Raw genomic sequence first — 14848 nt, 5'->3', positions numbered from 1 at the left:
TCTTATAGTCTAACTCAATCACTGGTGAAGTACCTAGATACTCTGTATTCACAGAGTATCCTGACCCTCACACAGACACCCTACACGACATACAGTATTCCTGGATCATAAGATTACATCTCTAACACAAGAAAAACCTGCTTCTGTCAAAACCTGAAGCTCAGCATCTACAGCAAGAAGTCACCTGCATTACCGGTGCTCTCACTGTGACTAGTGATCTGACATGTCACCAAAGACTCAGCAGTTTCTACAGATGTACGTTGGAGAATACTCTGACTGAAAGTACCACCATGTGGTATGGAGTCTCCAATGAACAGGACTGAAAGAGGCTGTGGAGGGTGTAGACTCCATCATGGGCACCATCCGGTATATCTTCAGCAGGCAGTGACTCAGGAAGGCAGCATGTATCCCTAATGCCCCTCATTATCCAGGACATGGCCTCTTCTCAGTACCACCATCAGGGACAGGGTACAGGAACCTGAAGACCCACTCTCAGCGATTCAAGAACAGCTTCTTCCCCTCCACTGTTACATTACTGAATGGTCCATGAATCCATGAACACCAGCCGTTACTGCATTTTTTAACTTATGTGATGCGACGTCTGCACTGTTCTGCTGCCGCAAAACAACACTAGAGCTGGAGCCAAAGGGCCACTTCTTCCAGTTCATCTGCAAAACAGTTTGAGTTCTTCTCTTTGATGTCTCTTCCCTTTTCAAGGTGTTTGGGGTCCTATTAGAGTCCCTGACCTACGGCTGCACTCAAACCGTGGTTCTTCTCGACGGTGGGTTCCCGCTCACCGACTGGCCTAGTGTTTTCAGTGTCTCCAGGAGCAGCCTGGAAGATGTGCGCCTTCAGGGTATAGCCCTGTGGCCCTGTGGACAACTCAATCCCTCGACAGTGTCACCGACTGAAGCGTCGCAGGAGATCGAACATCCAGACAGCAGTGTACGCTGCTGTCAAAATGAGCGACTCTGCAGACTGTAACATTGAAACAGCCAGCTATTGCCCCGCACTCCCTTGCTGTGGCAGGAGTGATACCTTGTTAGTGAGTGAGAGAGCCTGTGCAATGTCAAAGCGGGTTTTTTTATGCTTGGTCTCTTTTGGGGGGTGTTGGGGGGTGCTGAGGCAGGTAGGGGGAGGGTTGATGCTTTGCTGTTGCTTGTGCATGGGAAGGGTGAGGGGGGCTTTGGGGTTCTAACGTTTTTCTGTCATTCATTCTTTTTTTTCTGTTTTGTGGATGTCTGCGGAGAGTAAGAATTTCAGGCTGTATACTGTACACATTCTCTGATATTAAATAGAACCACATTGAACTTAACGACATATAAGACAGTGATAATGAACCTGAATCCCATTCTTCCGATTCATTTGGTGCTTGTTTGGAGTATTTACAGGTGCTTTATCTTCTCCCGGAGGTGAATCTCGAGCCTCAGCCTGCTGCCAGAGTGATTGGGGGAATCACCTGATGACCGGAGAGGACGATGACTGCCTGCTACGGTCAGGTAGCCAGGCTCACCCAGCACCAGATCAGACACTGACCTCCAGAGAAACATGATTCAGTGTTTCTTGATGGGAGTCACTGGACTCTGGAGGTGCAGACAGAGGTTTCCAGTGTAACTGCATCCAACCAGTGGTGCTGCCTCAGGCTCAGATCAGCTCCTTCATGGGGAATCAGTAAGACCAGGTTGAGGCAAAAGAGACTGCAGATAGCAGAATTCGGAGCGACACACATGGTGCTGGGGGAGCTCAGTGGGTCAGGCTGCATCGATGGAAAGAAATGAACAGTCAACATTTCAGATCAAAACCTTTTCATCTGGTCCAGCCCAAAACATCAACTGTCCAATTTCCTCCACAGATGTTGCCTGACCTGCCGAGCTCTCCCAGTGCCTTGTGTGTTGATCTAGACAAGGTTTTCGGCTTTGTACTCTACAATGTCTGGAGATGTGTCCAACTCTAAGGTGTGGAGGACTTGGAATCTATTACAGAGCCAGGAGATCCTCACCTCCACTCTGAAGTGATTTGCAATGTGATTAGCACAGAAGCTACATGGCTGTTGGAGCAGGTGCCTGCCCTGGAGCTTTGTTTTATTATGGTCACATGTACCGAGATACAGTGAAAAGCCTGTCTTGTATACTGTTCATACAGATCAAATCATCACACAGTGCATTGTGCTAGAACAATGCGAATAAAGAACAAAAGCTACAGAGAAAGTACAGTGCAGGTATGGGAGGAGAAGATGGCAGCGTGATGCAGCTCGCAGTGGCCACTCCGATGGTGATATCTGTTATCTGTCAAGTAGGGTGCCGTGCACAATCCTGATTTGATGGAGACAGACGTGAGAGCACGGAGGAACACCTGGTGAAACTTCTGAAATGCCTGTTTCACTGTCGCTGCTACTGTGTGATCCAGAATCTTCGGAGGAGCAGGCCCTGAGTCCTTGGCTTTGCTTGTTGCTCGGCGGCCGGGGCGGGGTCGAAGCGCTCAGCAGAGGAAGGTGCTCGGTGCTCAGTGTCGGAGGGCTGGTCGGAGGCTTGAGGTTTTCGGACGGACTCAGAGTCCGCTGCAGTCGGGTGCTTCCAATGGTGCTGCATCGGCAAGTCCGCAACGCTTGGAGGTTCATGGCAGGGAGAGTTTCTCCCTTTTTACTGGCTGCGTGAGATGATGGGGCTATCGGGACTTGAGACTTTTTTTTTACTATGCCCATGGTCTGCTCTTATCAAACTACGGTATTGCTTTGCACTGTTGTAACTATATGTTATAATTATGTGGTTTTGTCAGTTTTAGTCTTGGTTTGTCCTGTGTTTCTGTGATATCATTCTGGAGGAACATTGTATCATTTTTTAATGCATGCATTTCTAAGTGACAATAAACGAGGACTGAGTGTCCTCATAATCTAAATGATAAAGTGTAAGATCATGATGAGGTAGATTGTCAGACCAAGAGTCCATTGTATTGTACAAGAAATCCATTTAAGAGTCTGATAGTCTATGTAGTGGGATAGAAGCTGTCTTTGAGCCTGGTGATACAAGCTTTCAGGCTTTCTATACATCTCTACCCGATTGGAGGGGCAGGGGGGAGAAGAGAGAAAATTCGGGGAGGGTGGGGTCTTTGGACTTATGCCCACAACTCTGTAGTTTCTTGCAGTCACGTAGGGAACAGTTGTTGTGATGTGCATCCAGATAGGAAGTTTTCTATGGGGCATTCATTAATAAAAATGACTCTGTCTCAATGCCCCGAACACAAACTCGACACCACTCAGTACAAAGTGGCCCACGTGATTGGCATCCCATTGGCCTCCTCACAGCCGTAGCATTTACCAGCTGTAAAATGTAGATATTCTCCTAAGCTACTCCAACAGCACCTTGAAAATTTAAGACACCTACCATCAAGAAGGATAAGGACAGTGGGCAGGTGGAAACACCACTACCTGCAGTTTCCCTTCCAAGTCATGCACTGTCCTGAGTTGGAAATATTTTGCTTTCCTTAATCATTACTGGGTCAAGTGCTGGAACTCTTTCCACCTCAGTTCTATGGGATACCTCCCTGTTCAAAAAGGCAGCTCACCTCCACCCAAATAGGAATGGGCATAAGACATTGTGAACATGCAGAAAGTGAAATTTACCTGTTGGTTTATGAGGAAGCGCAAACCAGTTGTGAGAACAGCGGAGAATACTTGATAAAAGCCCCTGTAAAAAGAGACAATAGCACGAACTTAGGAAATCACCTGTAATATTAGAGAGGAGCTAAAGGGAAATACCATGTATGGGAAATCAGTGTTTTGGCATCAACCAGCAGGAAAATTTTACCCTCCATGCTAGCGAGTGAGAGAAAACATGACTTTGATCTCCACAAGCAAAGCTTAAAGTAACACATCTCAGTGAGACAATTTAAGTGTTGACCTCTCAAGCAGCTTTATTTTAGATGAAATAGAATTAGTAAAACCTAGCAGGTCTTAGAGTAACTAGGAACTGTCGTTCTTCAGAAATTGAAATTTCACTCAAGAGGAATTCCACATGTTGATTTACTGTTGACTATCATTTAGGGTAATTGTAAGCCGGAAAATGAGTCCTGGAGTAAATAAAAACACAGTTTAAAAAGTACAAGGAAACCATCTGTGCAAGGATGTCAAGAACTGTTCACATAGTGGATTTACTGCAGGTGAGGTGGATGTTTGACAGTAATAGGCTATTTTGTCCAGAGTTGCGTGCATGAGTATCTTGCCCAGGGTGTAACGTGGTCAAGTTAGCTGGTGGAGAAAAGGTATGATGTGACATGGATGTGAAGATTCTGCAAAGTTCCATTGACAGCTGAAGCAATGGGGGAAATAAAGTGGCAGATGGAACACAATATGGGAAATGTGAGGATATTTGCTTTGGCAGAATTGAGAAGATGATGTTTATTTTTTAAGTGGTGAAATACTATCAGTACATCTAGGAGAGTTGGTTCACAAAACTTACACAGTAAATACATAGATACAGCTAACCATGACAAAGTATTTGGATGTTGGCCTTCATTATGAGGATTTGATGAAAAATAACAGTAAGGAAGCTTTGCCTTAGGGGTTTGGTGAGAATCTAGAGATTTCATCTTTCCTAAGGAAGGATGTACATGAGACTGTGGATCCAATAGGCTCAATGTTGGATGAGGGGAGTCACCCTGAGAAGGACTTGAATAAGACTGGCCTCTGTACAAATGAATCCAGAAGAACAGATGAACCTGAAACTACAAGAATCTTAGAGGGACTGTCAGCGATGAAGCCAAGATACTGGAAGGACAGGAAGTTGGGGGGAATTATTTTCAGATAAGGAGTTAACCACTTCAAAGCTCAGAGTTCACAATAAATTTATTATCAAAGTACATACAGCATATGACCCCGTATACTACCCTGAGATTCATTTTCTTGTGGACATTTTCAGTAGACACAAAGAAACATTTGAATCAATGAAAAACAACACACAAAGAAGGACAAACAACTAATGTGCAAAAGAAGATGAACTGTGTAAACACAATAGAAGGATAGATAGACAATATTGAGAACAAGAGTTGTAGGGTTCTTGAAAGTGAGCCCATGGTTTGTGGAATCATTTCAGTGTTCAGGTGACTGGAGTTGTCCACGCTGGTTCGGGAGCCTGATGGTTGAAGAGTAACTTGGGACTAAGTTGAGGCTAGGATCCTCCTCTTCATCTAAAAGAAGAAGGAACCTTTGGCATTCTTTAGCTCAGGCAATGAGACTAATAGATCTTTAATTATTACATTAAGAGATATTGGAATGGTCAGAAAACGTGTTAGCGACCACATTAAATTTTGAGGCAGGTTTAAGGAATAGGCCACTTCTTGGGCCTATTCTCACTTTCTTTCATGATATCTGAGAGGGATTGAGCTTTTGCCTTTGTGGACAATTGCACACTTACAGATATATTTCTGTTTGTAATTGCAGTGCACCCTGTGTCATGAGACAGTTGTTTCATGACAGCAATCCTCAAACACGTCGTGCCTCGTGATAAAAAATATTTTTTTTACCTAAAGCTGCCATTAAACTTTGCTTTCATTTTGGCAATGGAGGCTTTGCAGAGCACCTTGCTTATCTTCAGCTGACCAGATTTACTTCTGGACAGATGTAGCACAACCCAGATGTTGGCTCCTTCGGCAGAGGCATTAATCTGACCAACGTCCTGACTGTAAAAAAAAACACAAAATGTCTTAGTGGTGGCAGATAAAAACTCTAGTCATGTATCCTGTCCCACTGTGGAAGTTGCAGCAAGGTAAGGGTTAAGATAATGTGCAGGCAAGAACAGTTAACAGATAGTGTGCAGTCAGCCCTGGCAAGAGAGCTCTTTGAAGAGCATAGTTTTCCTCTGCACAGCAGGAGACTGGAGCTATTTGCCATACGGAGTCAAAGTAAGGACTCAAAGGATTTTAGGGTAACACTTGCTAATGGTCAGTTACTTCACTAATTCCGAAGACTAGATTCTATTTTCTATTAACACTGATATCATTGTAGTGTGATTGGTGATTGATCATGCAAATAAGGAAATTAAACATACACAAGGTTACCAGTTGGTCGGTACCTGTATCCAACAAGTCAACCTGCATAAAAATGGCATTTCTCTGTTCTGACTTTCAGCTTGGTGACGGGGCCAGGCACAAGTAAATAAAGTGTGATTTAGCAATGAGGGCAGTGTCTTCAGAGTCCAGCTCATCAGCAATGGCACCACCACAGCACCTCATAAATTCAGCTCCAGAATACCCCGCTCCTACCCAATCCATCACCAGAAATCCTAGTCACTTCTTGAATCTTGACCAAAGTTAACCCTTGACTTACATGGACACCAACACCTTACTAATACTGATTCCTCATCAATAGCCGTATCTTGGACACCCCCAGTCCCTAAGCAACCACCTCATCCTCCTTGGTGAAACCTCTGATCTCTTGTTGCACTACAATCCCAAATGACCTCACTCCATTCCTCTCGACCCATAGATAACATGTGTAAAAATTGTGTCTCAGTAACAAGATTTTCAATAACACACTATTTGTAAATGCACTTCTAGGTTCCAGATTGTTGAGTGAGGTTCCCACTATGTCTTAGGAGTAATACATGTCCACAGGAAGGAGTTAAATCATGAACACATTAAGCCTTCTGTCTCGATTACATAGCACAGCAACAGGAACACAGAATATCACCATGCCGATAGATAGAGAAATCAAGGTACATATAATGGTGCGACAGTTTTTCAGAAATGAAATTGAGCGCATTTCAGAGCCTGGAAAACAGCTCCATAGAAACAAGCCTCTAGGTTAAGTGTGGGAGAGATCAAAACTTGAGGGCACCAAAGTAAGATGATTAATAACCAAAAAGGGAAATTAGAATATTTGGGAATGCAATAAAGAAGAAGCAGTTGAGATGAACATCGCAACTGCAATAACAGGAGGTTACTTAATGGAGTTAGAAATAAAAAGGGTCGAGGGAGCAAGTGAAGCATGGGGGCATTGTCTAGACCATGTAGGTATTAAGAAGATGGAGGTGTTACATGTCTTGGAATACATAAGGGTAGATAATTCCCCAGGGATAGAGGAGAATACTATGGGTAACAATGGAGAAAGGTGCTAGGCCCCTGTCAGAGATTTTTGTATCTTCATTAGCCACAGGCAGGGTACCAGAAGGACTGGAGGAGAGGGAATGATGTTCCCTTAAAATGGGCAGCAGAGATAGGCCACATAACTACAGGCCAGTGATCCCTGAATCAGTGCTATGAAAATTTTGGAGTAAGTTCTAAGGATTTGTGAGGGGAAAATCCTGTCTCGTTAATTTAATTATTTGAGGAGGTAACCAAAGAGATTAATCTGGATAGTAGATGTTGTCTATAGAAATGCATATGACAAGGTGTCGCATGAAAGGCTGTCCAGATGTTTATGATGTTCGGGATCCAAAACTGGCTGACTGATAAGTGTCAGAGGGTAGTGGAGGAAGGATGTCTTTTTGTACGGAAGTCTGTGATCAGTGATGTACCACAGGGATTGGTGCTTGGACCTCTGCTGTTTGTGAACTACACATCTATGACTTGGACGTGAATGAAAGAGCTATCATTGGTAAGTTTGCAGACGGAAATCGGTGGAGCTGTGGATAGCTAGGAAGGTTGTCTGAGACAACAGCAAGATACAGATCAGTTGGAAACTTGAGTAGAGTGTTCGCAAATGGAATATAGTCCTGACAAGTGCAAGGTGATACATTTTGAGAAATCAGATATGGGTAGGAGATATACAGTGAGTGATAGAGCATTGTGCAATGTTGAGAAACAGAGACCTTGGAGTTCAATCAATGAAAGCATATGACATACTTCCATTCATAAGCTGCAGCATAGATGATAAGAGTAGGGACACTATGTAGCAGCTTCACCAAACACTAGTAAGGGCATACTTGGACTGGAGGGTTTTCATTATGGAGAGAGATTGGATAGGCTGGGCTCATTTTCCCTGCAGCAAAGGAGCTGATATACAAGATTATGAGATGTATGGGTAGGGTAGATAGTTAAAACATGGTATAGATATCAAAAACAAGTGGTCACAGTTTTAAGGTGAGAGCTGAGAGATTTCAGGGGGATCTTAGGAGTAAGTCTTTATCATACAGAGATAAAGGTTAATATCTGAAACACACTGCTGGAGCAGGAGATGGAATCAGGTACATACAGTCATTATGTTTAAGAGGCATTTAGAAATAGGCAAGGCATTGAAGGATATGATCCCAAAGCAGACAGATAGGACTAGTGTGGATGGGTAAATAGTCAGCATGAATGTGATGGACAGAAGGGCTTGATTTTGTGCTGTACAATTCTTATAACCCTGTGGATAAACTCTGGCATGGCCTGGTGAGGGCTGGGGGTTAAATCTCCTGTTTTTCTGCTGTAGGTTCTCTGTAAAGTGAAGTTTGAAAGGATCCCCAGTGTAAAGGTGTAATACTTAACTCGCCAGCATTTCCAGCGACAGAGGCTCTCAGTGAGGAAAGCAGATGAAGCACAAATGCCGGGGATAAACAATACAACAGGACAGTACAGGTCAAATAAGAGAAGACGGGAACAAAAGGCACGCACATCAGCCAGTACAATATATTCCTCTGGAAGGTGATGCTGATGGACGAGTTCTGCATTTCGAGGCAGAGACCGGCGCCACGTTGGAAGCTGAGGGCAGCACTGGATATATTCAGCTCGGTGATCTTCACCCTGTGGGATATCAAAATACAAAGCTCAGTGACTCTGGTCCACAAGCAAACAGCAGCAAAGAACCAAGGAGACACTCACCCGTTAATGGAATACTGGAACGGACCCTCTTTCCCAGACAGATCTGAAATGGTGATATTTTCAATCTCTTCAGCCACAAACTTCAGTCCTTCATACTGAACTATAAAGAACAAAGAATAGTCACACTTGCAAACACGAGGAAATCTGCAGATGCTGGAATTTCAAGCAACACACATAAAAATTGCTGGTGAACGCAGCAGGCCAGGCAGCTTCTATAGGAAGAAGTACAGTCGACGTTTCAGGCCGAGACCCTTCGTCGGCCCAAGACTCTTCGTCAGGATGAAGGGTCTCGGCCCGAAACGTCGACTGTACCTCTTCCTATAGATGCTGCCTGGCCTGCTGCGTTCACCAGCAATTTTTATGAATATTTACACTTGGTTTTGTTCAGCCTGGCTCGGTTTTACACAGAAAACGGAGAAGTGTGATCCAAGTGTTTTTGACTACGGAGTGATTGTTGGTGCCAGATGGGGTGGTTTGAGAATCTCTGAAACTACTGATCTCCTTGGATTTTCATGAACTACAAATTCTAGAGTTTATAAAGAATGGTGTGAAAAACAGAAAATGTCCAGTGAGCAAAAATGCCTTGTTAATGAGAGGGGTCAGAGGAAAATGGCCAGACTGGTTCAAGCTACCAGGAAGGCGACAGTAAGTCAAATAACCATGCATTACAACAGTGGTGTGCAGAAGAGCATCTCTAAACACACAATATGTTGGATCTTGAAGTGGATGAGCTCCAGGAGCAGAATGCTACAACATACACTCAGCAGCTACTTTATTAGGTACAGGATGTATCTCATAAAGTGGCCACTGAGTGTATATTTCTGAGAGTACATGAGTGTATTGTAGTGTAAATGTGTATGTGAGTGTGATGTGACAGTGTGCTAGTGTGTGTATGCGTGTGACAATTGGGAATAATCTATGTGGGTGTGCGTAAAGTATCTTCATGTTATACAGAGCCTGTATATACCTCCTGTACCTATTAAAGTGACCACTCAGAGCATGTTCGTGGTCTTCTGCCAGTCCACCTCAAGGTTTAAAGTGTTGTGAATTTACAGATGCTCTTCAGCACACCGCTGTTGTAATATGTGGTTATCTGAGTTACTGTCACCTTCCTGTCAGCTTGAACCAGTCTGACCATTCTCCTCTAACCTCTCTCAGTAACAAGGTGCTTTTGCCCACAGAACTGCTGCTTTCTGGATTTTTTTGTTGTTGTTGCTGTTTGCACTATTCTCTGTAAACTCTAGAGACTGTTGTGAGTGAAAATCCCAGGAGATCAGCGGTTTCTGAGATACTCAAACCACCCTGTCTGGCACCAGCAATCATTCCACGGCCACAGTCACTTAGATCACATATGTTCCCCATTCCGATGTTCGATGTATACAACAGCTAAATCTCTTGACTATGTCTGCATGCCTTTATGCATGATTGGCTGATTAGTTATTGCATTAATAAGCAGGTGTATCTAATAAAGTGGCCACATGTATGTGTACATGGGGCATACCACTATCAAGCGACTATGCCTACGTGTGTGTGTACATTTTACAAATGCAGTTACTTCCCACCCTCTGTAACCTGCTGAGTGGAAGAAAGGAGCCTGTTGGGTATGTCTTTTGTCCTGTGGGGGAGATAAGGGTCGCCCCCTGATGGCAGCCTTAGTGACTGGTTTATGACCACCGAGAGGCTGACAGTGAAGTAAATTAGCTCCCAGCCTCCAGACCCTACCAACTGACAGTAATCTTTTATGTCATGCCCCTTACTGCTGCTGCAAAACAATAAGTTTCATGACCTATCTCAGCAATAATAAGCCTGTTTCTGAATCGGACATTCATACAGCTTTTCCACTTCCACTGATCACAAAGTAGTCGTGCATTTATTCAGCGAGAAGTCAGTCCCAGAGGGGGTTGCAGTGGTGAGCGAAGGCTTTGGGATCTTACTCAGTGTTAGGCCCCGGTTAGTGATGCGGATACGGCAGCCGGAGTTCGAGCTCGTTGCAGTGCCCGGAACCATCAGGAGCAACAGGCCAGAGATCCAGAGAGCCATCGTCTTCCTGTGTACCTGCAAGGCAAGGAGCAGCAGTCTTAGACGCCCTCAGTCACAGGCTCAGCACAGAACCAACACAGAGCCCATGGCCGCGGCCCGTGCTGACAAGTTCAGCCTTGTTGCTGAGTGAGCCCGCTCATATCATCTGCACTCAGGAGGCCTCCAGGACCCCATCCACAAGAGCAAGCCTTTCGGCCTGCCAGACAGTTGCACAGAAGCAGCAAAAGGCCATTCAGTTTCTCCAGTCTGTTACACAGGAGCAGAAAGATGTTCCTTCGACCCTCGAACCTGTTAGACAAGCCCAGCAGACCACTCAGCCGCCTTCTTCATGCCTTCTGTGCGGATGGAAAGGGCCTAGACTTCAAAAGCAAGGATGCAGGCAACAAAATAAATGGATAATTATGGAGCTGCCAGGGTTGGAGGAGCAAACATTTCTCGGAAGGCTGAGAGTTGTAGAACATGGAACAGCACCGGCCCCTTCAGCTCTGATGTTGTACCGACCTTTTAACCTGCTCCACAATAAACCTAACCCTTCTTCCTACACCGTCTGTAACCCTCCAATTTTCTTTTGGAGTAGAATAGAACATAATAAGGCTTTGGGGCCATTGTAAATGAGGATCAGAACCTTAAACCTAAGCCGTCGCTTACCAGCAGCCGAGGCAAGTCAATGGGCTCAAGGACATCAGGATAACAGGATGTGGTCAGCAAGCACAGGGTTTATTGAGAGTACGGGGGTGACGGGTTCCTCCACCACAGGGACGGTTACCAGAGGGCAATAGGTTAATCGTTAGAGTCAGCAGGTACAGGGTAACTGGTTAATGTTGGAATCAGTGAGTGAAAACCAAAAAAAGCGCAAACGGTGAAAACAAAATGCCGGAAACACCCAGAGGATCAGGCAGCATTTGTGCAAGAGGGATAAGATAATAAGATTAGTTTTATTCATCACAAGTACATTAAAATATACACTGAGGTGTGATGTTTGCTGCAAATGAAATCAATGAGGATGTGATGGGGGCAGCCAGCAAGTGTTGCCCTGTTTCCGGTGCCTTCAGCGCATTCCCATAATTTACCAACCCTAACCCTGAATGTGGCAGGAAACCGGAGCACCCAGTCACGCGGGGAATGGACAAACTCCTTCCAGACAGTGACGGGAATCAGACCCCAATCCCTATGCAGCAATTGCATGAACCACTATGCCACTCTGCCACCCAGAACAATGAATGTCTTGGGGATATTTCATCAGAACCCAGGCTACCCAATGGGAGAGTTAAGGGTGCGTTAAAATCAGCTTAAACTGTTTTGTGTCAGGAGCTGCTGATGGCAAAGTTGTGGGACATGCCCTTTCAGACAGTGAGCTCCAAAACTCCACCACAACTCTGCAGGCAGAGTCACTTTTAACTCATTTCCTCCCTAATTCTTCCACCAATTACCTTACATTTACCCCTGGTGTTTGATCCTTCTGCTGAGGGAAGTGAATGCTTCCTATTTACGTTAACAGACTCCTCATCATCTCCTTTAGCAATTCCAGATTTATCCAATCTTTACTCACAGCTTCAATTTTCCATTCCTGGTGAAATCGGTTCAAATCCTTTCGTCATCTTCAGTGCAATCACACCTTTCTTGTATTGTGGTGACCTGAGTTTTACATGGTCCTTAGCTGTGGTCTAACTAGACTTGTATACAGCTGTTACACAACCCCTCCACTTTCATACTTGGTATCTCATTAATAGAGGTTATTCCCATATGCCTATTTAATCACTTGTCTTGTGATCTTTGTAGATGTATACTGCAAGGTCTATCTGTTCCTTCAGACCACATTACCACCCCCATATATCTTCCCTTGCCAAATGACACCACTTTGCTACTTCCCCACCCAACAAAGTGTTGTGGTACAAAGAGATCTGAGAGTTCTTGTTCACGGATGTCCAGTGGAAAATTGCCTTATACTGCAGGGTGTATGGACGCAAACATAAGAGAAAGCTGGTGCAGGATTACAGGCTGTTAGCAATGTCTGGCCTGGAGTAGTTCTGCCTGCTTTGGCCCCCTTATTTAAGGGAGGAAATAATCTCCAGGGAAAGGCCTGTCCCAGGGTTGGAGGACTGTATGCGTGCACTGGGAGGAATGCAGCTTGTTTTATTTGCTTGTTGAGCGCTGTTTTGTTGAGTGTTGTGTTGTACTGCCGAGCGTCGTGGGCATCCTACGATGAACACCAGACATGTGGCTGTCCTCATCCCATCCATGGGGGTGTTCAATGTTAAGGCAAATGACGCATTTCACTGTATACTTCGATGTTTCATATATGATAAGTAAATTTGAATCTGAACACTAAAGGCAGTATGGAGCCATTGCTAGGTGATTCTTGGAATGCAAGATTTAACTGCAAAGAGAGGTTGGGCAGTTGGACAGTTGGACCCTGTTAGAGCTGAGCAGAATGTGGGGGTTGATCCCCTGAAACAGGGTCAGGGGAGAATTGATAGAGTGGATGTTGAGAGGCTCTTTTCCCTTGTAGGTATTTACAACTAAGGGATATGGTTTCATAATGAAAGGCTGCTCATGTAGGGTGAAGGTGAAGAGGAAATTCTCCTCCCGGAGGATCAAGGATTTCTGCAGCTCCCTACCACAAAGATCTGCACCGGTGGAGTCATGGGATGAACCCAAGGCAGAGACTGATAGACATTTGAAGCAGAAGAGAGCACAGGTGTCCAGAGAGTGTGGGGAACGAGGTGTCGGTCAACACCGGGTAAGCCATGATCACACATGATGGGCCTATTCCTGCACTCCATGATTGTCTCGTGCTGCGTGTTTCTGCCAGCAGGGGCGACCGGATTTCCTCCGACATGGTCAACCAGGCAAAGAGTTGTTTGTATCACCTGAAAACTCTGGGTTCACAACCAAATCAGTGCAACACTGGTGCAGATCGCCATGAGTGTGACCCCAGAAACCCCTGACCTGAGTGTGACATTGAGTGTGACCCTAGTAAACTTTCTCCTGTACCATTATGAACTTGACACCTTCTGTCCTGGGTCAGTGTAAACTGGGTACTCTCTGCCCCGGGTCAGTGTAAAACGGGTACTCCCTGTCCCGGGTCAGTGTAAAACGGGTACTCCCTGTCCCCGGTCAGTGTAAACCGGGTGCCCCCTGTCCCGGGTCAGTGTAAACCGGGTGCCCCCTGTCCCGGGTCAGTGTAAACCAGGCACCCCTGTCCCGGGTCAGTGTAAACCGGGTACTGTATGTCCCGGGTCAGCGTAAACCAGTTCTCTCTTTCCTCAGTCAATGTTAACTTGCTCTATCCTTCGCCCTCTCGATGTATGATTGAACGGTGAGCAGATTGTTTGGACGCCTTACACAAATGCGAACACGTTATCCCGCTGTGTGCCTCCCCTCATAGTGCGTGTCTACACCTTCACCAGTCCCTCAGCCCGTGCTGAGCCCAGGCCAGCTGACCCCGGAACCATGGGCTCCCGGCCCCGGGCCAAGGAGAGTGTGATTTCAGCCTGCAACTTTCATTCAATCCCTTACCCACCGCAACACCTGCCATCAACGCAAACTCACCCAGCACAAAGCTGCCGAAGAATGGGTTAGACAATCTTTCTTATCCCGGGGAGCAGTGTCAGTCGCTTCTCTGCTTCGAGAGGGTCCGTGGCGAGGCAATTGCTAATTCAGGCGTCACAGCTTGTAGGCAGCAGGGAACGATCTGTCATTTCGACGCACTGGAAATCCCTGATCGCTCCCCCCGCCCCCCACCCAGTTTTGGCCAGAGGTTTAGTAACCTCAGCTGTTTGGTGACATGTGATTCCCCTCCCCGTCCTCCCCTCTCTCTCTGCTTGTCAGAACCAATGACATCAAATCAACCCATTTTTCCCGTAAACAGTGCAGGGTTCACTGAGACCGTGGAGTGCATGCAACATCGGCTGGGAGACTACTGGCAGCATGAAAAGGCCAATTGTTCTCTGAATACTGCCACCCAGCAGCAGTACAGCACCGTGCTGCGCCAATTCACACAGAGTTCTCCGTG

The 14848-nt window shown here is 45.7% G+C and overlaps 1 protein-coding gene across 1 annotated transcript in view; it reads right to left on the bottom strand.

Moving 5' to 3' along the window:
- Positions 1–14584, bottom strand: part of pltp (phospholipid transfer protein) — a 54196-nt gene extending 39612 nt beyond the window's left edge. The window contains exons 1-6 of the mRNA XM_063041545.1: positions 14386–14584; positions 10728–10848; positions 8794–8893; positions 8587–8715; positions 5518–5673; positions 3620–3683 (exon numbers count right to left, since the gene is read on the bottom strand). Coding sequence (XP_062897615.1) covers positions 3620–3683; positions 5518–5673; positions 8587–8715; positions 8794–8893; positions 10728–10833 — 555 coding nt within the window. The 5' untranslated portion in view covers positions 10834–10848; positions 14386–14584. The remainder of the gene's footprint in view (positions 1–3619; positions 3684–5517; positions 5674–8586; positions 8716–8793; positions 8894–10727; positions 10849–14385) is intronic.
- Positions 14585–14848: the final 264 nt, after the last annotated feature.

The sequence above is a fragment of the Mobula hypostoma genome, chromosome 2 (assembly GCF_963921235.1).
Source record: "Mobula hypostoma chromosome 2, sMobHyp1.1, whole genome shotgun sequence".
Taxonomy (NCBI): domain Eukaryota; kingdom Metazoa; phylum Chordata; class Chondrichthyes; order Myliobatiformes; family Myliobatidae; genus Mobula; species Mobula hypostoma.
This window is presented reverse-complemented; position numbering and strand designations above follow the sequence as displayed.